This window comes from Aptenodytes forsteri, unplaced genomic scaffold (assembly GCF_000699145.1).
Source record: "Aptenodytes forsteri isolate BGI_AS27 unplaced genomic scaffold, ASM69914v1 Scaffold136, whole genome shotgun sequence".
Lineage (NCBI taxonomy): Eukaryota > Metazoa > Chordata > Aves > Sphenisciformes > Spheniscidae > Aptenodytes > Aptenodytes forsteri.
This window is the reverse complement of record NW_008796111.1, coordinates 3,167,207-3,192,591: the sequence shown is the minus strand read 5'-3', so window position 1 is coordinate 3,192,591 and position 25,385 is coordinate 3,167,207. Positions and strand designations below refer to the sequence as shown.

The 25,385-nt window shown below is 56.3% G+C and overlaps 1 protein-coding gene across 1 annotated transcript; it reads left to right on the top strand.

Moving 5' to 3' along the window:
* Position 1: 1 nt before the first annotated feature.
* RALGDS (ral guanine nucleotide dissociation stimulator) lies at positions 2-25,052 on the top strand (the record flags this gene model as incomplete). Its single annotated transcript, XM_009287033.1, has 18 exons — positions 2-31; positions 17,796-17,906; positions 18,462-18,655; positions 19,055-19,129; positions 19,301-19,494; positions 19,903-20,024; positions 20,182-20,397; positions 20,679-20,782; positions 21,145-21,229; positions 21,933-22,010; positions 22,109-22,195; positions 22,580-22,612; positions 22,854-22,975; positions 23,152-23,247; positions 23,413-23,614; positions 23,953-24,198; positions 24,344-24,458; positions 24,665-25,052. Coding segments are annotated over 18 exons (2,286 nt in total), but the record flags the coding sequence as incomplete, so codon positions are not given.
* Between the last annotated feature and the right edge of the window lie 333 nt (positions 25,053-25,385).

Here is a 25,385-nt window from a genome sequence, read left to right as displayed (position 1 = left end):
CCCGCCCGCCCCCGCCCTGCCGCCGCTGGAGGTGAGTGGCGGGGATGGGGATGGTTGGGGGCGTCGCTGCTGGGATGAGGTTGGGGGGGAAGGGGGGGGGGGCACGGAGCGGGCCCCGGCGCACAGCCCGCTCTAGTTTGGGGGTTCTCCGCCTACGCTGGCAGCCTGGCCAAAGCCCGCCCGGAGCGCGGTAGGGGGATGGCTGCGGGCAGTCTGCTGCACGTGGTGCTGTTTCATTTTATTTAATAAATGGGTGCCCCTGCTTGGTTTTCTTGCCGTGTGTCCCTGTGCCGTTGGCTGGCAGGCAGGCTGCCAGGCTCTCTGCTGCGAGAAACCAAAGAGACGGTCTCCCTCAAGACAACCGGGGAAGGGGGCGGATTGCTAAAACCGGGGGCTTTTAACATTTTATTTGAGACTCTGGCTGCTGGAGGCAGGAGTCTGCTCAGATCCGAGCTGCTTGCAAAGGCTTCAGGCTTGTCCAAACCACAGAAGCGTCCTCTGGGAAGGTTATGGACATCGGGAGGACTTTGCTGGAGGATGTGAAATATTTGCGCTTCTTTGGATTCGACCTCTGGCGGTTCAGAGTCGGACTGGTCCCCTGGAGCTCTCGGCCTGGGTGGTTTGTTGATGGCAGTTGCACGTGGAGACACCCAAAATAATCTGAGTCGGAGCTGTGCCTTTTTTCTTAGTAATGGCTGATCATCTTCAGCATGCCGGGAATGTCATTGATTCTGAGCAAACTCAGCTAGAGGAAAGTTTTGGCGTTCAGAGGTGGTGCTTTTACAGCAGGGTCCGAGCCCTGCGGGCTGGTGGTGCAGGGGTTAATATCAGCGAGGGTCAGCAAGTCTGGCTTTGCTGGGATTTAGAGCCAGCTGCAGATGTGCTTCTCAGCTCTGGATGCTTCCCGCTGGAGGAGGGCGGCGGAGGGGGGGGAATCACCACTAAAACCTTTTGAGTTACTGTGCTGATATCTGGGGAGGGCAGGCAGCGTTTCAGGGGGTGATGGTTCCTTCTCCCAGCGCTAAATGATCTACCCCATAATCTGTGATGGAAAGTCTTGGTCAGCCACGGATGGGAAGGGATTATCTCAGGCTCCAGCTGTATCGGTTCACCTCTGGCCTGGTGGCAGGAGCTCATCAGCTCTGCTGAGAGTTCATGAAAGCTCCATCCAGCTTATTTTCCCCTCTTTCCCCTCCCTGCTTCTCTCTCCTGGGGGCGGGTGTACTGACATTGTTTGGAGTACATCATCTGGTTCGTGTTATGCCTGGCAGGAAGTCCAGCCTCTCCGGCCCTCCGTGCTCCGGGAGGCCGAGGGGCCGCGCTTCTGGCAGGGAGAGCAAGAGGAGTGGGGAGGAAAAGAGGGGGTGATGCAGCGTGCTGCTCTTACCCCAGGGAGAGGCTGCCTGGCACGTGCGAGCCCCCATGCACCCCGGCCGGAGGAGGCTCCGGAGCTCAGGAGAGGGTTTGGCAGCATCTCGGGCGATGGGGGCTTGCAAAGGAAAAGTCACTGGGGCTGAGGGCGGCTTTGCATGGCCCCCGCTGGCCCTGAGCAAGCCCCCGCTCACCTGAGCACAGTGGAGAGAGACAACTGCCTGCCAGACCTCCTCTGAAGCCGTCTTTGCCCGGATTTCTGCTCTGGGCTGTACGTGGGTTTGTGCTGCGTAATGGTCAGAGCACAGTCCTGGCATCTGATTGCTTGGTTTTCCTCCCAGCCCTGAACAACCTGCAGACAAATTTCTCCTTTCTCTGTACCATCCATTTGCAAGTCATGGCAAGAAAAGGTGCATCCCAGAGTGGTGTATGGTGACCCGCTGCCTCCTGAGCAGCTTTGAGATGCTCGGAGAGCTGCCAACCTCTAGAGTGTTCCCGTGCGAGGGCCTCCACGTCGCTCACTAAGCCCTGCCGGGCGGGTTGCACCTGCCGGCATTACAGTGCACGGCTGGGGAAAGGAAAAAAAGTAAGAGTGTCATCATCGTGACAACTGTCCTGGCAGCAGCCTGGTGTGGTTATAATCCTCAGGTAGTTATGCTGCAAGATGCACGCTGGGAGGAGAAGGCAGATTATTTGAATAAGAAAACCCCCGGAGACCTTCAGTGTTTTGCTAACCCCCCTTAACAGCCCCGCAGCGCTGCCGCCGGTCCCCAGGTCCGCGGTGGGAGCCTGGGGTTGTTGCCTCCACCAAAGGGTGTTGCGCTTCCCGGGTGCGGCGTGTCCCCTATGCTGGGACAGAGCTGGTTTCGGTGGAGCTGTGCCAGCTTATGGGGCGGATAGTCTGGTCCCACAGGGAATAGAGGATCCCTGGAAAGCTGCTGGGCAGGTTGCAGGGAATGCGGATCTCATTTTCCGCTCCTCGGCTGAGCCCCCACGGATGTCAGCAGGGCAGACCTTTGCCTGTATCCCACAGCAACGGCATCGATCGCCCAGGCATCGCTTTGAGGTCCTACTCAAGGTCTCACGGCCACGTGTTGCCAAGTGTTCTCGCCGTGATTTTAACCACAGGGAATGGAAAATTTAAACGGACTGTCTCAAGCGAGGGATTGACAGAGCAGCTTTGCAGACCTTTTGCTTTGACCTTTCCAGTTCCAATCCATCCCAAATCAGCAGCAAGTGTCAATCCTTCCTGTCCAGGGGCAGCCACAAAGTGAATTTGGTGGCTCTCCTCCTGGTCCTTGTTGGACAAGCGTGCCGTAAACACCACTGCAGATGACACAGACTGAAACTTTCGTGAGACTGATACTGCCAAACCTCTAGACAAGTGGCTGGGCTGACGCATATCAAAAAAGCTTGTGTCCTTGCTATTCTGGCTCTATTTATTTTCTGAACAATTAGGAGATTTTTCAGTTGCTAAACGCGTCCTCGAAAACTTGAATTGCTCAGCCCAGATGCCTTGGAGGTCAGTGCTTGTTCTTTACAGCCCGGAAGGTGGCAAGGGAGGGGCAAAGATTTCTCTTAAAAGCCATTTTCTTTTAGCTTCCTATGGTGCCTTTGGAAGAAGATCCTTTTCTCCCAGCCTGTTCTCCTCCCCCAAGCACAACTTGATATGCCCCTTGCAATTTGCCAGATGAACATCATCTGTTGGTATTTGTTGGATGGGGACCTACCTTCTGGCTCCCTTCCAGAAGGGTTTGGAGCCGGCGGTGAGGCTGGGAGCAGGCTGAGATGCTGATTGTTGGTGGCTGCTGCAGGATGGGAATAACAGAGGTGGGAGGGATTTTTTTATTATTATTTGATACGGTTAGAGAGAAGCTGGAGAGAGGTTTCTAAATGTGTTTGTATAAGGATCATGTTACTTGGAGGCTGCCGTGCCATGTTCCATAGGGGTGGGAAACCCTCCGGTACTGGGATCTCGCTGAGGTTTTAGTGGATTTAGTACGACTGGCAGCCCTGGAAATGGAAATCTTTGTTTATCCACAAGCTGGAGGGGCACCCCCGTGCCCCGGCTTTGCTCCGGGGGCTCCCTGCAACGGGGCAGGCAGGAGGTCCCACGCTGCAGCTCAGGGCCCCCCAGATCACACTATTGCTCCGCTACAGCCATCTATTTTCTATCTGTCGAGGTGGGATTACCAGGCAGGGGCAACTAAATGCAGTCTTGGAGGATTTCCATGCTACCGTGTGCCCGGGTTTGGGGTGGGATGAGCAAAAAGAGTGTCAGGCCAGCTGTGCCTGCAGGGATGGGTCTCGCTCAGCCGGTGCCGCTGTTTCAGAGCTGGGGGGTCGGCTGTGACCACCCCACAGTTAGGGCCAGAGCACGGCCTGTTTTTAGGGCCGCTTGAGTTGGTCCGGCCATAGGAAGGGCTTCACCGCTAGCGCTCCTCCATCACCCTTTCCGGCTCTCTTAATTGTCAGCCGCTCTGACCCGCAAGGGATGTGTAATTGACGGAGCAGGGAGCTTATTTAGGTCATTCTAGACCACATTTAAAGGCTGGGCATCCCCTGCTTGTACTTCTCTAATGCCGTTATCTCCAGAGCTGCCTAGTGACTGGCTTTCAAGCGGACGTGTTCCTTTTATTTAAATATATACTTGCAGCAGGGCTGTTTCAGTTCTCAAATATTTCTTCATCTCCCGCGGACCCAGCAAGAGGGGGGGAAAAAAATGTCGTTGCTAAGGAGCGGGATTTGGATACAAAGCTGGCCGAGCTGCTGGCGGGGGGCCCTGGGGGCTCCAGCGCAGCTCGTGGCGGGTCAGAGTTTGTGCATTGCTTCGGTGGGATGGCACCTGCGGGGTCTGGATGAGGGGGGTCGGGATTTGAAGCATCGCTTGGGCCTTGGGGAGAAAGAGTTGAGTTGAAGGACTCGTACCCTCCACAGATTAACCTGTTCATCCCGTGCTGTTAGTGTGTGTGGTGCTGGGTTAGACCCAACAGCAGCATCATTGGCCTGTCGAAAACGTGTGTCGTTTGCTGCGGGGGTCTGTGGGACCTTCATTTGCAGCGAGAAGCATCTGCAGGCTGAAAGGGGAGGCTGGCATTGAGGGTTCTTAGGAGGAGGGACTTGGTGCCCAGGGAGACGTGTTAAGCATCACACGGAAACTGTATCGCAGTCTCTGGCTGGAGCGTGCCTGCCTGGGAAAACTGGCGGCAGGGGAAGAATTGAGCTGTTTGGCTGCTTCAGTTGTTTGTCTCATTCCTGTCCCCGTGTGAGGACTCACCCGCACGTCACAGCAACCCCAGCCCGCCCGGCTCACGGAGCTCCAATAAAGATGCATTTAGACTTTGCTCCTGAGTGGTTAGGGAAAGGGAGCGCTGCGCTCCGGCATGGAGTAATCCCAGCCGCTCCCCGGGGGCTCTGCCTCGCAGGTCGGACACCTGAATGGAGACACGGGGAGGGGATCGGAGCAGGGGCAGAGGTGCAGGGGCGCTGCGCAGCGAGCCTGCTCTGAGCGCACGCTGCGGGCTAGCACAGGAGTGGCTTTGCTCACATGTGTAATCTGGTGTATGCAGAAGGGCTTTTGTGGACGGGCCTTTTGTTCTCTTAACACCGGGGAACAGCTCTCCCAGAGGCGACAGGAAAGTCCTTTCCTAAATCTCTGCTTGGGCCATGCCGTCACGTGGCTGCAGTGAGCAAACACTGGTCTCCTTCGGTGCAATGAAGTGGCAAATCTGCAGCATCTAAAACCTCTGTCTCTCTCCATGTGATTTTGCTTGTTTTGTTTTTATGATGTTATGCAAATAATCTCTAAAGTCTTTGGTTATGTTCCCGGGGCTGCGTTGGTACAGGTTCTTATAGGGCAGAGCTTTTACATTAGATAGCCGCTGCGAGTTTCTCTCTAACATACCTGAGGGTCAGGAGTTACGTGACAGCTAAATGTCAGTGGAGATTAAGCACATGCAGAGGGACATGCGTGGCCCGTTTCACTTGCATAGCTTGACAGCAGCGAGTTTGTTTTCGTTACACAGTTGGATTTCGATGAGCCCTGCTGTCAGAAACACGCTGGGACGGGGAAGGGCGTCTTCCCGCTCCGCATGTGGGGTGCTGGGTGCCCGTGCAGCGGCGTGGGCACAGCTGCCCGGCGAACCCCGGGGTCGGCGGAGGCAGGACGGAGATGGCTCCAGCTGCCAGGCACCAGCCGAGTCCTCAGAGCTGACAGGGGAGGAAAAAAAGTTGTTGTGACTTGCAAACAGAGCAGATTGGAGAGGAAACTCATCGGAGGCAACTTCATCTGGAATGCTGAGGCATTATTTTTAGAGCGGCTTTTCTTTCTGCTAACCACGCTTTAACAAACAGCAGCTGAGCTGAGGGCCTGTGTGGAAACCTGCTTTTCAAAGGGCTCGCTACCCGTCTTACCAGAACTTCTTTTCATGTGATGGAGCAAAACCACACAACCCTTCCCTGCTCCGTGCAGTGGTCGGGTCTCCATGGAGACTCTCAAGCTGAGAGCCTGCGCTAGGCTCCCCGCTTAAGCCAGCGTTTTCGTTTGTGAAATGATGTGTTTGGTTTGGGTTGGCTTCTTAGAGTTGGAGCCAACTTCAGGAAACCGTTGTTTAACCAAGCTGAGCAAAGCGAAGCGTCTTGCCCGAGACTGGCAGGGTGAAAACTCAGCTGTGGAAAGCGAACAAGGATGCTGAAGCGCACACCTTCGTGTGGTTGGGGTCTCGGGACCTCACCTTCCAGTTTAGGCCAAAACCCCAGGGATTTTGTTCAAAGACACTTGCCTAAAAGGCACAGCTGGTGGCCTGCTGCCAGCGAGGTCTGGCCCCGGGCATTGGAGCAGCAGCAGAGCGGGTGAGCTATGGGAGCTGAAGGACATGGGGGCTGTGAACTCGGGCTGATGGTGTCACCCCCGTTCCTCCCATGCTGCGACCCCCACGATCACGGCAGGCTTTTCGGAGCAAGGCTAATGTGCAGTTTGGTTTATCATCTTAAAGCAGCCCAGCTTCTCCCCAAATGTCGCTATTTGATTGCTTTTGATTTTTTTTTTTTTTAATGGCTATTTGGTCCCAGCTGCAGTTCTGCTGGTCAGGACCCCTTGGCTGGATCCCCGTGCTGAGCAGTGCGGTGGCAGTGCCCGTTGCTGGCGACCGTCACTGTGATTACTGAGTTTCTAGACGACGTGGTTTATTAGATTCAGTCCCAGTTGCGACAGTGAGAACTGGCATTAAGATGGGCCAGGCTGGTCCCTCCCTCGCAGTGTGCTGGGGGTGACTCAGAGCGTAGCTATGACTCACGCCAGTGTCATAACAAACACTTATTCCCTGAGGTGCTTCTTGGGGGGGGTGGGGATGGTATCCCACAAACTCCATCTCTCCCAGTCCTCATTCCCAGGGATTTCAGCGTGTTCCTCAGCAAAACTCAGCTCTGGGAGGATGGGGCTGTTTGAGGCTTGACCTGTCTTAGTCCAGGCAACGTCAAAGGAAAGGAGCTAGGGAAGGAAGGTGGGCACCTCTGCCCTCTACGTACTGATGCTGCCCCGTGGTGGTGCACATCAGCTTTTTGGATAACCCAGAATTTGTCCCCCAAAATCATTTTAAATGGGAGGGCGAGCTGCAGGGATGCTCACCTGCGGCTGGTAATCCCAGGGGATGAACGGGGCAGGGTGGCAGGAACAGATGAGTCAGGGTGGGAGCGTGCCTGTACTGGCTCGCCAAAGTGCCGTGGCCAGGAGGAACGGGCTTACTTGCGTGGTGTTTTACCTGCCATGAAAGAGCTCTAGTAACGTGAGGGAATGCTTGCCTGCAAATGCCTGCGGTGATCCAGCGCCGGGTTGAAATCCCGATGCCCGGTGTCCCCGAGCAGACGCAGGTGTGCCGCTGCAGACACTGGTACGCCTTTGTCATCAGCCATTGCTGGGAAAGGGCTGTGTCTTAAGCAGCGGGAGAAAACATAGTCCCAAAAGTCTGTGCTGAATCAGGATAGGGGGGAAAGTGGAGCAACCCTGCGTGGAGCTGCCTGCTCTCTCCCTGCCACCCCCGGGGTTTGGCTAACAGCTGACGGAGGGTTGGCTGCCTGCAGGTCCCGCTCTGGCTGATGCTCGGACACGGTCCACAGCAGGACCCGCACCTACAAGTGCAGGGCTGAGGGTCCGGGAAGGGAATTCATCCCACCACCCTGGCTGCCCACACCCTGCCTGGACACCTGCGTTCCTCTTACCGCAGCCGCTCTCCGCCCTCTGGATGCGCAGGATCTGGCACACCCAGCGCTCGGGGCAGGGCCCGGGTCCAAACCTCACTGCTTGGGCTCCCGCTGTGCGTGTTCAGGCACTTGACAACAGCTGGATTTTTTTTAATTGTTTTTTTTTTTGAGTTGTTTTCTCCCCAAAGGTGCCAATTAAACTTAAGCTCTCAGTTGCTTCAGCTGTGGAAATCAGACTTAGTTGACTGAGCATCCTGATTGCAGGCCCCCCAGGTGTTGGCTTGTTGACTCCTGCCTCTGTACCTGCTTATATAGCACCTACTGCCTCGTTGACACCTATTTAAGTAATGCTCTGAAGGTGATTACAAAGCAAAAGTTGCTTGCTCTTCCCCCTTCCGTCTTCCCACAGGGACCCCAGGGAGGGGAACAAGTAAGGGGGGCACTATCCAAGAGGAAAATCTCTCCCGGATCAGCCCTTCCCCGGAGCGAAGGGGATGGCCTGAGACCTGCAGCTGGGATGTGGTGGGACACGCGGGGGCTGTGGGTGTCAGGAGGAGGCTGGGACGAGATGGGCTCAGCCCGGACCTCCGCACAGGGCAGCCTGGGAAGCACGCCGGCAGCAAATGGAGGCGTCCTACGTCATCCTGGCCGGGGTGGGAGTCGGGCGCGAGGGGCACGGCCGGAGAACAAAGGCTCGCATTTATTCCTCCCATCCTTTCACCGGCAGCCCCTCGCTGCCTCCCTGCACTGGATTGTTCCTGCATTTTCTCTGCTTCAGCTGTTTACTGGGTCACCCTGATGCAGACACGCACACAAAGAGCGAGCCATCCGGCGAGGCCGTCCCTGCGCCACCGCGAGCCCCTCTCCGGCCCCGAGGAGCCCAGTGGCGGCATTGAACGGGGCTGGGGGAGCGCCTGAGCCTGCCCTGCTTCAGGGTCAGGGTGGGCCGGGGGCATCCGGAGCCCCCCAGGCATCTTCCTCTGCGCAGGCTGGGGCGATGGGATTTTGGGGAGGGAGGCCCAAGAAGCCTGGGCTTGTCGGCTTTGCCCACGCTTCAATCGCACCAGCTTTAATGGAGAGAATGTAAGTTGACGTAAGGCAGTGTAAACACATGGGTGGACACATTTATTTCACGAGGGCATATTTTGGTTCAGCTTATCTAAGCTAAGGATGTGTCTGAGCTAAATCAAAATTAATCTTGTTCACATTGAAACGAAGGGTGATGGCACAGTTACCGTAAGCCAGGCTGCAGCCAGACAGGGCTGTGGCTTTTGGACAGCCTCCAATTTGTCCACCCCAATCTGTGCACCTTCAAAATTACAGAAAGATAGGACTTTGCTTTCTTTTTCCCTCTGCAAGCTACAGCAGGTGGGTTACTGCATAGGCAGTCGTTTACAGCTTATCCAGGCTGCTTGGGAACGGTGTGTGGCGAAACTCCCTGGGAATGCCGGCGTGGGGCCGGTGGGATGGTTCAGCATGGCATGGGGGGCTGAAAGCCGCTTCCTGGGTCTGGGCTGATGTTTTACGCCTGGCAGTTGCTGGAGCTCTCATCGTTGCATTGCCCTTTCTGCATATCCCACGTGCCTTGCTCGTGCCGCAGGTGTGTGCCCAGGTGTGATGTTCGCTCATGCAGGTCAGGTACATGCTCGGGTCAAGGGGGCGGTTTGACAAAAGAAGCTGGTTTAAGAGCAGCTAACACTTCTTAAAATTAATTTTTTGGCTGTCTGGACTAGCACATGAGCTACGAGCTGAGAGCAGGAGAATTATTCAAGGCTTTGTGTCTCTGAGAACGGAAAGACTTGACTTTTGGGAGAGATGAACTCACTAGCTTGCAAATGCTAATGCATGCAAGGGACAAGCATTGCCCAGGAGTTGCAACAACGAACAAGTCTGTGTGTTCTGGTTAACATGTGTTAAGACATGACTGACATTCCAGGAATGAGCATACCAATCGGTTTCAAGGTACGTCAGCTCCGAATGCCAACCTAATCACCACCCCTTTCCAAATACACATGGCAGTTCTTGCTGCCGCAGAAATGACACGCTTGGTGCAGAAGGGCCCTGTGTCAGAGTGGAATCAATAGAGTAGCATTAGATCAGGCTTGAACTGTAATCTCTTTGGGACACACACGCTGTTTTTCTTCGCATTTGAACAAGGCATTATAGAGCTGTCATGCTGCATGTGACTTACAGGTGCTACTGTACACACACCAAAAAATAGTCAATTTTTGAACTTGTTTCTGTTACGTTTTTTGCAGATTTTTCTGTTCCATCTTGGTGAAGTACAGACCTTTGTTCTGAGCTGAAATGACTTACTGTGAACCACTCAATCTTTAATTACCCTTACAGAGCAATATGTATTAATTTTTTATACACCAGTTGTCACCAGTCATGTCGTTCTGGTTTCACTTCCAGTAATTACCCGCCGGGCTCTAGGCGAGTTTGTAGCGGAGCAGTTGCTCTGTAAGCGAAGGCCAGCTGCGTCCCTTGTATGCAAGCCTGACTCTGCATAGGCGTTGGCGCTGAGCATGGATGCTGCCGAAACGCACGCCGAAGCGATCACGAACACAAAGCTAAGGACCGTGGAGCAAGACCTAGAACTGCTGTGTCAGCGGGATCTTTTTTCCATCAACTTAGAGAGGAAGCAAAACCTGCTGCGGTCGGTTTTCTTCTAACCTTCAGCAGCCTGCGAAGGGAGCCCTTCCCGGCACGTCCCCTGGTAGGAAACACGAGGGAAGTCCTGCTTTGGTGGTGTTTTCACATAGGATGCAAAAGTCTAGGTAGAGGTGCTGGTGGTCTTCATATACTCCCTAGGAAACACAGGGTTTGGAGTTAAGCAGTCATCTCTGGCATCTCTGGCTCTGCCAGTTGCAAATGGAGTTTGCTTTTCCCTGGGGAGTCCCCCTAGCAAGGCTGATCCCCCAGCACCTGCATCACCCCCTGCATCAGGGGGCCTGGTCCTTCCCCTCGGAGGCCGTGGGGGATGGAGCGGACACAGAGAGTCTTTGCAGATCTTTGACTCTTGATTTCCAGACCATAAAAAGAGCGAAAAAGTTTCTATGTGTGGGAAGGCTCTTATTTTTCTTTAAAAGCAAAACAAAAGCAAATGGGGGAGGAATCTTGTGTATCTGCTCTGTCTCGTTTCTGGACCCGAGCGCTGAGCTCCTAATCCTCGCTCCAGCCACTGACTCACTGCATACGAGTCACAAGATGCCTTTGTAACCGATCCGCCAGCCGCTGCTTTCTCTGCTTCCTAAGCCGTGAGGGTGGAGAAGGCTGCTTTTGAATATTGTCTCTAACCCTTCTGGCTTGCGGACACAGGAGCAGACCTGCCGTCGGTCTCGGGCAGCCCCAGACCCCGAGGGAGAAGGTATAAAATCCCCACAAGAGGCAGATACGGGGTGATGTGCCCCCTCCCTCTGCCCCGTCCTGCTCCCTGGGAGCCCGTGGCGCTGGGTGATGCACGGCCCCGGGGCTGTTCCCTGCGGGTGCTGGGTGCAGCTTTCCCTGGTGAAGCACCTGAAGCAGAGCAAAAGTGGAGCTAAGGGTGTCAGGAAAGCCCAGCTGCAGAGCCCAGCGGCTGAAGGGGTGAGAACAGGCTCTCAGCTGTCGCCACTGTCTTGGTGTCCTGGCAAAAACACCCCCTTTTCACAGTGGGTTTAAGTTTAGCTTCTGGCCCTTTTTCTCTTCTTTTCCTGTTTCTCCCTTTGTCGTTATTTTTTAATGGGCTGTTGGAATCGGTCCTGATCTGAGGCGGCTCTGAGCAGGCAGGAAGGGAGGCAAAGAGTGTCAAAAACCCGAAGAAAACATGCCCATCTGCCTAACATCTCTGCGCGGGGAGCAGCGCCCAGGGCAAGGGCTGGGGGCAGCCGAGCCGCAGCGGGGGACTTGAGCTCCGTCAGCAGCAATGGGAACGCGGCTCGGGGAGAACGGAGATGGCAGGAGATCAACCTGCCCGTGGCTGGTGAAAACCACTGTACCCCAGTGCCACCACAGTCATTGCTGGGATGGCGTTTGGGAGCAAGAGTGCTCCTGCCCTCCACGGGGCTGCTGATCCAAAGCACGTGCTGTGGGTCGCCAGGCAGGTGCCAGCACGGGGCACCTTTCCTTTCCCCGAACACAGGGGATGTTCGGCAGCTTCCTCGCCAGCTTTGGGTAGTCTCTATAGCCTTTCTGAGCACGGCCGGGGGAAGGAAACTGCTGATGAGTGCGAGGAGCGGACGGGGCGATCCCGACCGGCAGAGCCGTGGGGGAACATCCACCGCGGGGCTTTTTGCCTGGAAGTCCCCGTGAGGAAGGGTGTTGTGCTGCGTATGCTTATTTTGGATGGGAAGGACAGAGGGTACTTCTGCTTTTGCAGTCTTTATCTTTGGTTCACGGAACTGCAGTTGTTTTCCTTTCACTAGATGGGGGTGGCTTTTTTCCTATTTCCTTTTACATAATGTCGTACGCTTCCGTTTACATAAGAGGCCCCAAAGTCGCTGCTGTTCGTTGCATGGGTTCAGGATTTGCTCCCGGGAGTGAAACGAAAGTTAACTCGGGGCTTGTGTCAAGCGTGGAGGATGTGGTCCTTGGTGGAGGAGGTTTCTTTCGTTTCTAGAAAGGCCCATTTCCCGTTGCCGGTGGGAACGGATTATTCTGAGAAGGGACTGGGGATTGTAAAGACCAAACCCCCATTTTCCGTTTCTGGCTTTACCAGCTTTCATCCAGTCCTTTTGAGCTTGTGCAAACGTGGAGCTTCAACAAGAAACGCCTGGTGATGTCTCTGGGGCTCAGCTCTGCCTTTTCCTGTCTCTTTAGCCCGCGAGACTGTTAATTCCCAACCGGCACAGGTTCCCAGCTCGGGGATGGGCCATGGGCAAGGTTAGTGTCTGCTTCTCTCTTGTGGCTGGTAGCAGCGGTCCTTGGAAATCACGGTGCAGAGAAACTCTCGGTGCTGTATTATACTTGCCTGTGGAAGAGGCATTTTGTGTAGCCCAGCTGAAAGGGAACAGAGTAACATGAACATCTTGATCTTTAAACCAGCTGTTGTCCAGGGAGCATCAGTAAAAGCACTTTAAGCAGTTTTGCCTCTTCCACGTGTGCTGAAATTAATACCTTTTTCCAATAAGAGTTCATTATTTTGTGTCTTTGGAGGCCAATGTGCTAACCCAGGGGCATGTGGGACCAGAGCTCTTAAGACCTGGTAATTGTTGGATAATTGTCTGTGTGTAGCATGCAGGGATGCTGTCATGCTCACACTTAATCCTGTACTTTGCTCCTGTCTTACTGAAACCATCTTTGTGACTGATCTCAAACACTTTCTAAAATGCAGATCCCTAGCCAATATTTCGCTTTGCTGTTTGGCTTTTGCATTTTCCTCTCCCTTCAGCCGATGAGAAGAGACGAAGGCAGATTCCCTGCTGCTCTCTGCCTGGCTCCTGCGAGGGTCCCTCACGCCGCAGCCCTTCCTCCAGGCTCGCGAACCTTGGCTACGTCTTAGAGCTCATTATTAAACCTCCGTGTGAAGACGTGGGGTTCGGCGCCGTGCCGTGTACTAGAACATTCACCAGAGAGTGGAAGAGTTTATTGCACGGAGCAGGAATTCCTCCCTGGTGTGGTCACAAACACTTTGAACTATCGGTGGGGAGCTCGTTGCTCACGCAGCCCAGGGCTATCTGCAGTTGGAAGAGGCGGTCTCTAAAACCAGGCAAGCCATCTGGTGCAGACCTCCAGTTTCATATTTCAGGGGATGAACTCCTGCAGAGTTCACTTACGGCTGCTTTTGCAAAAGCCTCAGACTCTGCAGAACTGGGCGTCTGATACCCCTAAATTAAACATGTGGTTTTTCGTTGTGTCCCTTCATCGAGAGGCCTTTTTCCTGCTGTATGGAGAAGAGCAGGATTGCACACTGAGCCGGAGAAATCATGGTCAAATGTTCATTTTCTATGTCTTCCCCTTTTTGGTGCCTAATTTGAAATACATTGGATCTCGCTTTCTGAGATGAGGGTACTGAGTCCCTTCCATGAGAGTTTGGTGGAAGGTGCAAATGCCGTAACCGTCAATGTGCTCAAAGTTAGTGCTTTCACAGAAAAGCTTTGCTGAATCTTGTGGCAGCCGTGTAAAGCGCTGTCTGGGCTTGTTGGCCGCGTCTCTTCTACCAATGCGATGCAGTAAGCAGAAGGGATGTTCACCTGTATCTCTGCCGCGGTGTGGTGCTCAGTTATTTAGGTTGAACCGCTGGTGCAGGAGGGTTTGCACATGGGTGCTGGGCTGTGGTTGTACTGGCTGAGGCCCGACTCTTATTCCCTTCTGCTATGAGGGTCAGAAACTCCCGCAGATGTGTAAGGCAGGCAACAGGGAGCAGTAGCTGTTGCAGCAATATTTACCAGCACTTGTCTGTCAGAGCTCTTTTGAGACCGTTTTCATAGAATCATAGAACATCTCAAGTTGGAAGGGACCCATAAGGATCATCGAGTCCTACTCCCAAGAGGGAGACATTCATCTTTGGTTGAAGACGTTCATCTTTGGTTGACTCGCTGGAAGCCCCGGAAGGAACTGGTGTGAGTGCCAGACTTAGGATTGCAGAGTTCTTGGTGGCCAGCACATACATAAGCCACAGTTCAAGGTTTTGTGTCTCTCCCGGCCCTGCTCCCGCCCCTCATCTGCAAAGGGAGAAACGTGCATTTGGTGCGGGTGTTGGAGTGGGACTTCACTGGCTCCGTCCTGCTGCTGCTTTTTGCTTCGTTGGTTTTTAACCAACATGTGCGGAATGCACAATCAGCATCTTGGAGAAGCAGCGGTAGGAAAGAGGAAGCTCACGCAGAATATAAATAGCCAAATTTTAAAATGTACCAGTGTAGCAGCTCGCCTGGCTCTTGGCATGAGCCTGGCTGAAGGCTGCTGGGAAGCTGCGTACTTCGTGTGTGGTTTGCAAAGGGGGAACTTTGGGGGATATCACACAAGTCAGCAAGACAAAAAATGAATGAATCTGACAGTCTTGAATGTAGGAAGGAAATGAAATTTGCTTCTACGCATATCAAAATTGGGTGTATCTTCTGCACGTGACACGAAATACGGAGTGGAAACCCCTGCCCAGTTACGGCAACACTTTCCACTGTAGTTGCACAGAGGCTGCCCATGATTCATGGGTTGATCCTGGGACGTTTTGTCTTCCCATATGATTTGATTTCTTTATTAATTTAATTGCATCTCAACAAGCATCTGATTTTTCTTGATATTTGTGTCTGGTCAGCTGCCCAGCCAAATCTCTTTTCTGAGTTAGACTGTACAGGAGTCTGGTCCTGCTGGAGCCAGAGCTTTCCTCCGGTCCAAAGGCAGCATAACTGGAAGATACGCAGGGTGGGGCTGATCTGCAGGTTGGGTGATAAAGACTGGGAGAGAGCCCGGGAGAGCTGATGTGAAGCACCGTTGGTAGCGGTCCCCCTTCTCTGTCACTGCCCCTTGGGCAGTGTGGGCTTGCGCACCCAGGAGGCATCTACTGCTGTTGCTTCTGGAGGACGGCACGTAGCTGTGGGCACCAGGGTCTGATGGTCTCCGTGGACAAACTGGGAAGAGTTCCTACAGCTTTTCTTTCTTGTTGTTGGAAACAGCATCTATAGGTGGAAGAAGGACAACTTGGCTGACTTGGGATCGAGTTAGGTAGCATCGCTGTAGGTGGCTGATCTAGAGCGGACGCGAGGCTTTAGCAGTGCCGGCAGCTCTCTCCCGAGGTTGTGCCAGTGCCCCCGATTCCCAGCTAAGGCGTCTCTGCTTGTGGGGTCGCGGGTGACTCACCTGGCGTAGGAGCAGCTCGTTCCTGTGAGGTGATGGCGGAGAGATGGAGAGGTGATGGGGGAGAAGCCCAACTCTCTCGGCTGCAGGTGCCTTTAGCTATGTACCAGTTCACCTTCCCCTCGCTGACGTGTTTAAACGGCTTCGTCTTCCCTGCACCGGGGCCAATGTCATGGGTGGCCGCTCTGGCGGGGCTCCCAGCGCGGACGTGACATGGGGCCGCAGAGGAGCGGGGACTCGGGGTGGGCTCAGGGGCTTGTTCGTGCCCCTGTCGGTGTTCAGGCCGGATGGTGCCAACCATCGGGGCTCAGGGCTGCCAGCCTGCCAGTGCCTGGGCCAGCTAAGCCTGGGGGGGAGCTGGGCTCAGACCTGCAGTACCCCCAGCAGCCAGCCTCATCAGCCTGGGGGATTTATCGAGGCAGGAGGGAGATGTATTTTCATGTCACGCTGTCTAGGAAGGCGCAGGGCACGCCATGCTGGTGAGTGAGTGCCTTTTCCATTCTTGAAATTCAGAGAATTTCAATACTTGAACATAAATTTATGCCATAAGTTATCCCAGAGCATAGAACAAGAGGGGGACTGACTCAGGTGTCCGGAAGGACGTCTGTCTGTCCGCTGCCTTGTGCGGGTGCTGTCAGGGTTGGTCTGGAAGCCAGTGAAACCTGGGAAAGACTTCTAATGTTCACAGCACAGCCGAAGTTAGGAGCCTCTCAACCCCTCGAGCTTCAGCAAACCAAACCTCTTGATAATCTGGCATGAAGTGAGAAGAGCAGGTTCAGCAGAAAGTGAGGAAGAAGTCCAGTAACCCTGCCCAGGGGGATTCTCTGTCCTATTCATTACAACCATGAATGAGAGGCTTTTTAAAGTTTTCCCCTTGCTCTCTGAGCTGGCTGCGGTTCCCTGCCTTAATTCCTTGCTAATAACAAGCACTTGACTTGAGCGGGGTGTGATAACAGCGCAGTGACTGCTGCTGTGATGGTGACGATAAAGGATAGTGGTTAAAGAGCATGTTAGGTGCGCATTCGATACGTCAGCTCAGGGTTGTGTTCAGTGCTTTCTGCTTAGCGTCTCTCGAGATGTGCAGCATCATCTGAAGCTGGGGCCCTGGGTACGGCTGTTCTCACATTCGCGAGGAGGGGTTTGGGAGGAGGATTTTTCGCAGGGAGCAGTGGCGCTCCCGGGGCTCCATCCTGGGTTGCCTCACGGCAGCTTCCAGCTTCTTCCCTGGCGAGCCCTGCATTGTTGTCATTGCTCAGGGGTTTTTGTGCTCCTGAGAGGCAGACTGCAGGGAAAGCCGTGGGCTGGCTCTGGCCCCTGGCTGGCAGTGTGATATGCAAGGGTGACTTGCCCCCGAGCCCCTGCACCCCAGCGCGTGGTCACCTCCCCCTGCTAACCGGCTTATTGCTTTTGGGCATTTTCCCCATCTGCTGAGCAGTGGGTTTTGCTGCATGTTACACTGTGTCCCGCCATTTGGCATGGGGGATGGAGGGCGGGGGAGATCCCTGCAGTGGTTAAAAGGATCTGGATAAATCCTCTTAAGAGAGGCACTGACTCAGCAGAGCGTGGTGAGAGAGGAGGAGGAGGGAACTAAATTATCCTTGTGGGGCTGGAGCCGCAGCCGAGCCCTGTGCTGGCATGTGGGGCTGGGGGAGCTGGGGCAGGCGCGTGCCTGGGGACCTGCGCCAAGAAGCATCCCCTCTTTCCTCACCAAATTTTAGGTGGTGTCCCTCTCCCCAGAGCAGAAACGTGAGCCTCGTGGCTGGGTCGGGCTGTTGCCCGGAGGTGCCTGTCCCCAGGGGTGCAGGGACCTGTCCCGGCTGTGCCCGAGCCCACCCCGGCGCTGCTCCGTGGAGTTTCCCCCCAGCTTTGCGCTCCCCCCTTGGATTTCTGCCTCGTGTGCGTGGCCAGCGCTGCCAAAGCTTGCAGGCGGCTTGGTTGCACGGTTATTATTTATTACCGAAGGTGCGCCGAGGTGCTCAGTTCCTGCAGGGGCAGATTACTGAGATTATGGTCAGACCGGGTGGCAGTGTCACCTTACGGGAAAGGCAAAGGCTTGGGGAGGGGGGAAGCAGCCGGAGCTGAGCACGGGGATGTGCTGCCACCTGCCCCCCTCGCTGCCTGGTGAGGGGTCCCCGCTCTGCCCGGCACCCAGCGCTGGTGCAGCCTGGGTTTGCCAGGAGGGCTGAGATGCAGTGGCAGGGGACATGGAGCAGACCGAGAGCAGCTTCCCGAGGTCCTGGCTCTGCCTGTGTGTGGGCTCAGGTGGGCCCTGGGTTAAGCTGGCCAAAAAGATTGGTGTCGCCTGGTTTGCATTTCTGAGTAGGCAAGGGAGACTCTTGCTGCCTGCCGGCTGTTGCCTTTGGCTTGCCAGGATGCCTCGTACGAGCCTGCAAGAGCATCTCTGCCACGCTTTACTCTCCTTATCTCATGGTGTATCTTGTCCTCCCGTGCAGAGCTCCACACAGGAGATCGGGGAAGAGCTGGAGGATGGTGTGATCTACAGCATATCGCTCCGGAAAGTGCAGCTCCATCACACGGCCAACAAAGGGCAGCGATGGCTGGGGGTAAGCTGGGGGCTCCGCCAGCCTTCTGCCACGGGGTGTTTACGGACGTTTCCCTGCCAGAGACATGGTGACCCAATGTCAGGGCTTGGCAGGGTCGATACCAGCCCATGTCTTGCCTTCTTCTTGCTCCCCCATACACTCCTGTCCTGGGGCGTCCTTTCAAGCCTTATCTGGGAATCATGTATTTATTTGGGAGCGGGGGCATGGGAGTACCTGCTGGCCTCTGCCCTGTGGGAAGGGGCACGGGGGAAACAATCTGAAGCCCCATTTTGCAAAATAGGGCAACTCTGATTTGCATCTAGATTTCGGCAACCTTGAGGCTGTTCCTGGGATTTCCCAAATGCTCAAGTCTTCTCAGCTGGGTTGCTGGTATTTGGTGTCTGAGGAGACCCGGCTTCCCTTTCTCCAGGCCCGTCACGAGAGCCCCAGGCACTGTAGGGGGTCCGTGGTCCCAGCCTAGACCCAAAAGTGGCTTGCGAAGCTGGTGGGGACCTCATTGTGCTTGAACACGTCTGTCTTCATCCAGCCCACTGACTTCTGCTCTTGTCCCGGCAGTTTGAGAATGAGTCGGCCTTAAACCTCTACGAGACATGTAAGGTGCGGACGATAAAAGCTGGGACCTTGGAGAAGCTGGTGGAGTACCTGGTCTCAGCCTTCAAGGGCAATGACTCCACCTACGTCACCATCTTCCTGTGCACTTACCGGGCCTTCGCCACCACCAAGCAAGTGCTGGACCTGCTGCTTAACAGGTGAGGCTGCCCTGAGCCCCAAAAGGCAGCTGGGGGTGGCCGGTGCCTGAGCCCCCTTGGCCAGGAGAGCCCCAACATCTTCTGCTGCCATGCCTTGGAGGGCTGATGGGCTTTTCCCAACCCCATCAGCATGAAAGTTTTGGGGCAGGGCAGGGAGGACACAACTTCCCAGTGAGCTGGAGCCCTTCCAGCTGGTGCCCTGCTGCGAGGTGGCCAGTCTTGGCTGCTTCCCTCTTCCCATAATACAGGGGCTGTGGCAGACTGGGGGGAGCAGGACAGTGCATGAGAGGTTCATCCCAACCCCCTGGCAGAGCTGGGGGTGATGTGGAGGGAGAAGAGGCAGCGCTGAGACGCAGCTGAGTCCAGGATGCTCACTGCCTCCTCGCTGTGCCCCACCAGGTATGGCAAACTCCATGTGCAGGCGAATGGGGACCATGCCAGGCACGCTGTGGACGAGAGGATGGAGCTGAAGAAGTAAGTCTGACTGTGCTGTGGGTGAACAAGATGGGTGGCTCTTTGGTTCTCGTACAAAGGCATGTGTTGTCCCAGGGGTGCTCCTGGTGCCTGGGGCTCGTGGGGCTGCACGCGGGTTTCTCCTGGTACCCAATTCTCACAGGCTTGCCTCTGCTTCCCCCCTTGCCACAGCACCATCTCCTCCATCCTGGGCGCTTGGCTGGACCAGTACTCGGAGGACTTCCGCAAGCCCCCAGACTTCGCCTGCCTCAAGCAGCTCATCTCCTACGTGTGCCACAACATCCCTGGCTCGGACCTGGAGCGCCGAGCCCGCATCCTGCTGGCCCAGTTCCAGCAGCAAGAGCAGAGCGAGTCCGAGGTGGAAGGTGGGGTCCTTTCCCTGCTTGCGGGGGGTCATTTGGGGCTGCAGGTGGAGAGAGTGCTACTGGTTGGCATTGAGGGTCTCCAAAACCTCTGGTCTTGCCACATGGCTGAACCCCCATAAATCCTGCCTGCGTTAATGTGGAGGTACACCAGGAAGCTAATCCAACTGCACCAGAAGTGGGATTTCTAACTGGATTAGTTAATCTGCCTTTAATTCTCTGCAGACACTTGTGTCCAGGTTTAAAATGACTATCCTTTTATCTGAGCCTCGTTTCTCGAGGCGTGAAGCCAGATGGGAATTAAGAGCCCGGGAGGTGGGATGTGGGTGTCTGCAGGAGGCTGGCGTGGGTCGGCGTGGTCCCTGGCTTGCAGCAGCACTGCGGTGCTCAGCTTCACGCCGTCTCTCACAGCTGTGGACCATGGCGGCTGCACCTTCCAGCTGGTGGAGGAGAACGGGGTCGGGGATGGGAAGCCGGATTTCCTCTCCTTCTCCCCAGAGATGGTGGCAGAACAGTTCACGCTGATGGATGCTGTGAGTATTCATTCGACAGCCGGGTTGATGGTGCTCTGCCCGTCTGCTACCTGCTGCTCTGGGGACAGGCCTGTCTTTTCCCTTCTGCCTTTTCCTCCTGGCCTGTTCCCTTGCCAGGGACCCCAAAGAGACCTGTCTCCATCCCTTTATCTTTCAGGAGCTGTTTAAGAAAGTGGTGCCTTACCACTGCCTGGGCTGCATCTGGTCCCAGCGAGACAAGAAAGGCAAAGAGCACTTGGCGCCCACCATCCGTGCCACGGTCTCGCAGTTCAACAGCGTGGCCAACTGTGTCATTGCCACGTGTCTTGGAGACCGCTCCCTGAAGCCGCAGCAGAGGGCTAAAGTGGTGGAGCGGTGGATTGAAGTGGCTCGGGTAGGACAGCTCGCCATCCCGCTCCCCTCCCACCTCGGCCCAAGGGCTGAGGTCTTGCTGTGTGCGAATCCCAGCAGATCCCTGGGCTTTCTTTAACGCTGAGTCCTGTCATCTCCTTGTCTGCCCCCAGGAGTGCCGCAAAGTGGCTCGGGTAGGACAGCTTGCCATCCCGCTCCCCTCCCACCTCGACCCAAGGGCTGAGGTTTTGCTGTGTGCGAATCCCAGCAGATCTCTGGGCTTTCTTTAACGCTGAGTCCTGTCATCTCCTTGTCTGCCCCCAGGAGTGCCGCATCCTGAAGAACTTCTCCTCCCTCCGAGCCATCCTCTCGGCTCTGCAGTGCAACGCCGTTCACCGGCTGAAGAAGACCTGGGACGAGGTCCTACGGTAAGCAGTGCCTGCCAGGCTCCTGCGGCTGCGGGGAGGTTTCAAGGGGGAGGTTGTGCTGTGGCTGCGGCCCTTGAATGTGTAGATGGGATCATCTCAGCTCCAGCATTGCCTCTTGGAGTGTGCCCAAAACCCAGGGACCAGCGTAAGGTGCCAGGGACCTAAGGAGGGTGAGGAAATAAAAGCACCATCGCCTCCTCCTCCTTTCCCTGTGAAACACCTGGGAATAGTCCCCAAACAGCAAGGCCCTGCTAGAGCTGTGAGCATTGCCGGGGGTCCTTTGGGTGAGCAGAAGAGAGCCCAAGGAGGAGACCCCAGGGTGGCACCATTGCTGACTTCCCCCCGTGTTTCTCCCCGAGCAGGGAGAGCTTCCGCACTTTCCACGAGCTCTCCGAGATCTTCTCCGACGAGAACAACCACTCACTGAGCCGGGAGCTTCTCATCAAGGTATGGGGAAGCGGCACCCTGTCTCTGGCAGGGAGCTCGGGCTGATGCTGGCAGAAGTTTCCACGGTATTCCAGACACCAGGCTAAAGCCCTGGCAGCGCTGCCGGGGTTGCAGGCACGGATGCAGGCAGAGCCTGCTGCTGAGTAAGGAGCAGGCAGGGGTTTCGGACCAGGCTGGGCTTTCTGCTTCTCCACCCAAAAGTCGTCATTGCCTGAAGCTTGCAGAGCAATTCAGCAAGCAGAGATAAGCAGTGGGATAAGATCCAGGGCACCAGGTGACGGCTTCTCCCCAGAGGCAGCTGCATTTTAACAGCCCGGTGCAAAGCCCTCTTGATTTCGGGTGGGGTTTTAGGATTCATGAAAGGCTGCAGTAAAAATGTCCTTCTTCCCCGTGGAGGCTCTCCGCAGCTTCCCAGCCTAGCTCCAGTTCGGGGGCTGAGAGGACACAAAATGCAAAAGGGAACAAAACATCCCATTGAGGAGCTATTTATACAGAGCTGGAAATGGGAGCAGCAGTTCCTATTCACTAAGCCTCTCCTCCCTGTGAGCCATGAAAAAGCTCAGCTGTGATTTCCTCCTCTTCCCCTCATCCCTCTTTCCCTTTACAAGGAAAGTTGTACCAGTTAAAGCAGGGGTGAATTTTAGCTGATCTATTAGTGCAGTTTCCCATCCGTGCTGATGCCTGCCTCTCCCCCACCATCCAGGAGGGCACGTCCAAATTTGCCACCTTGGAGATCAACCCGAAGAGGGCTCAGAAGCGGCAGCAGCAGCAGCGAGAGATGGTGAGTCTGGCACGGCCGCCCCCATGCCCCCTCCTCAGCGGCTGCCCGGGCTGGTCCCAGCTCTCTGCTGACCCCGCTGTCCCTTGCTGTCCCCACAGGGCGTGATGCAGGGCACCATTCCCTACCTTGGCACCTTCCTCACGGACCTGGTGATGCTCGACACCGCCATGAAGGATTTCCTGGACGTATGTACCTCCGTCTCCATCCTCTCCTTCCTCCGCACAGCCGCCCCAGAGCGGGGGCTGATAAATGGCGGGCGGGTCCCCCCTGCGTCCTATATTGGACACTGCACCCTGTGCTCTGTCTTGGTGGACACGGCACCCTGTGCAATCTATATTGGACACTGCACCCTGTGCATTCTGTATTGGACACGGCACCCTGTGCATTCTATATTGGACACTGCACCCTGTGCATCCACCTCTGGCAGCCCATGGAAATGGGCCACTCTCGCGCTGCCCCTCGGCAGGGATGCCCGCACTGCAGTGGCAGCAAGCCCGGGGGGGCAGGGAGGGGTGGGAGCAATTTTTTTCTGCCTGCTCCGCACTGACATTCGGCTCCTTTTTTTCCAGGGCGGGCTGATCAACTTTGAGAAGAGAAGGAAGGTGAGGGCTTTGCCCTGGCATCAGCACAGCGGGGTGGAGGGAGGAGGCTGGCTTGGTGCAAGCCCAGGCTGTGCCAGTCACTTTGGGGTTGATCCCTCTCCTTTTTTGCTCTCATGTTCTTCATTTTTGGGGAGGGGGATTCTGGTCTTTCGTATTTGTCTCCGTGTGTGGGGCTGGGCTGTTTGTGGAGTAGGCTGGGGCTGGCAAACAGATCTGGTCTCACGGCCTCTGTTTGCTCTAGGAGTTTGAAGTCATCGCCCAGATCAAGCTGCTTCAGTCGGCCTGCAACAACTACAGCTTCACGCAGGAGGACCAGTTCGTGGACTGGTTCCACAGCCTGGAGCGGCTCAGCGAGGCCGAGAGGTGAGCGTGAGTGGGGTCCGGGGCCGTGCTGTCGCCGGTGCATCGGCACGTCCCACCGCTCGTCTCCAGCTGCCCCGAGATCCACTCCCTGCTCTGCCTCCCCCACCCTGCCGGCACGGTGCTCGCCGCGGCTGTGGCAGCACAGAGAGCTCAAACCCTCACCTCTCCCCTCCCAGCTATGGGCTGTCGTGCGAGATTGAGCCGCTGTCGGAGTCAGCCAGCAACACTTTGAAGGCAAAGAAAAACACGGGCATCATCAAGCGATGGAGCGAGTGAGTCTGCTCGTCCCCGGTGGGATGCGGGGTGGAGGTGGGGGCCAGCACAGGGCGACTCTGGCTGAGGATTGCAGGGCACCGGGCTGGGGTGGCCGCTGTCCTGCCAGCCAAACGCACCCTCGCTCTGCTCAATTCTCACCTGCCCTGCGTCTCTCCTGGCAGCCGGCAGCCGCCGAGCACTGAGCCCTGCGCCAGTGGCAGCTCCCACTCGAAATCCTTCGACCAGCTCAAGTGCGGGCAGTACCTGTGCAGCGGGGACGCCACTGACTCTGTGAGTGTCACCTCTGCCGGCTCCAGCAGCTCCGATGTGGAGGAGATCAACATCAGCTTCATCCCCGAGTCCCCCGACTGCCAGGAGAAGAAGGTACGGGGCAGCTTGCGGGGTCCAGGCCTCCAGAGACAGCTGCGGCTATCGTCTGGGGACTGCCCCAACCTCTGCCCTGGTGCTGGGGGGCGTGGGTGGGGGTCCCGGGGGCTGTTTCTGACCTGCTGGGGCTAGGGAGGCCCCTGCCCATTGCTGCTCCAGCAGCGTGGCGGGGCTCTTGCGCCTCCAGCAGCTATAGTCGTGTCGGTCCCCCATTGTCACAGGTCAGTGAGATCCCTCTGGCCTCCCTTCCCCAGCGCTGGTACACCCCGTCTGTGGCCGATGGAGAAGCTAAAACCACTGTGTCCTCCGCATCCCCTCTCCTCCCTGCCCTCCAGTTCTGGGAATCCACCTCCCTCTCCTCCCTGGACACGTCGGGCATCGGCTCAGGCTCCAGCAGTGCCTCGTCCTCTTCCGTCTCCTCCACGCCGGTGACGGCCTCCCGCACCCACAAGCGTTCGGTCTCCGGCATCTCCAGCTACTCCTCCCTCTCGCTGCCCCTGTACAACCAGCAGGTCGATGACTGCTGCATCATCCGCGTCAGCCTGGCTGTGGACAACGGCAACATGTACAAGAGCATTCTGGTTAGTACGGGGCACCCGCGGTGACGCCGAGGAGGGGTGACTGGCCCCGCTCGGATGCAGGCATGGCCCATTTTGGGAGGAGGCGGTGGTGGGAGGCTTTGCAGCATTTTGCACCCCCTGGGTTAATAACACTCTGCACTCACAGGTGACGAGCCAGGATAAGACCCCAGTCGTTATTCGCAAAGCCATGGCCAAACACAACTTGGATGGGGACCGGCCTGAAGACTATGAGCTCGTTCAGATCATCTCGGAGGAGAGAGGTGTGTGCTGGGGTGTGTGGGGCTTTCCTGGGGGCTGCGTCCCCGGCCGGCCACGCAGCCCTGCAGCCTGGGCAGCATCAGGTCGGAGCTGGGCTGGGAGGTGACAGCAAGAGGGGTCCCAGCACCCGGGGACAACTCTTAGCCCCACTCTGGGCCCCTTTCAGGGAAAGGGTGCCTGACTGACCCCCATTCTTGGTCACTTCCAGAGCTGAAGATCCCCGACAACGCCAACGTCTTCTACGCCATGAACTCTGCCGCAAACTACGACTTTGTGCTCAAGAAGCGGGGCTTCTCCAAGGGGGTGAAGATCAAGCACGGCTCCAGCTCCACCCTGCCCAGGATGAAGCAGAAAGGCCTGAAGATTGCCAAAGGCATCTTCTAGCCTCAGCCCCACTGCCACCCATCACCGACGGGGCCTTGGGGGCAGGCTGCTCCGAGCTCGGCTGCGGTCAGTCCTTGTGCCGCCCGGCACGGCGAGAGGAGCGACCCTCACCCACGGGGGACGGCCGTGCATCTCCCTCCCGCACTGAGAGCCGGGGCGCTTTGGCAACCGGTGTCGGCCTCTGCCTCTCTCTGCACAAGCTCCCGTTTCAATCAGGTCTTTTTTTCTACACAGGAAGGCAGCGGGGGGGATATCTCTTATTTTCTTTTTCTTTTTCTTTTGTTTTTTTTTAACCTTCCACGGTGCGACACTAGTCCAGCTGCCGACCAGCCCAGAGCTGGAGCCCGCCTCTGCCGTAGGTGCCTTGTGTCCGAGCAAGCCGGGGAGCGGCGACTCGCAGAGGGGCCGTTTGCAAGGAGCAGAGCGTGAGCCATCATCCCGGGGCTGCAAAGCCTCCCACACGGTGGGGTACTCTCCTTCCTGGCTTTCCTGGCGTTGTTTTACCTCCACGTCCTTCCTCCCCGGGATGACTGGCATCGCCACCG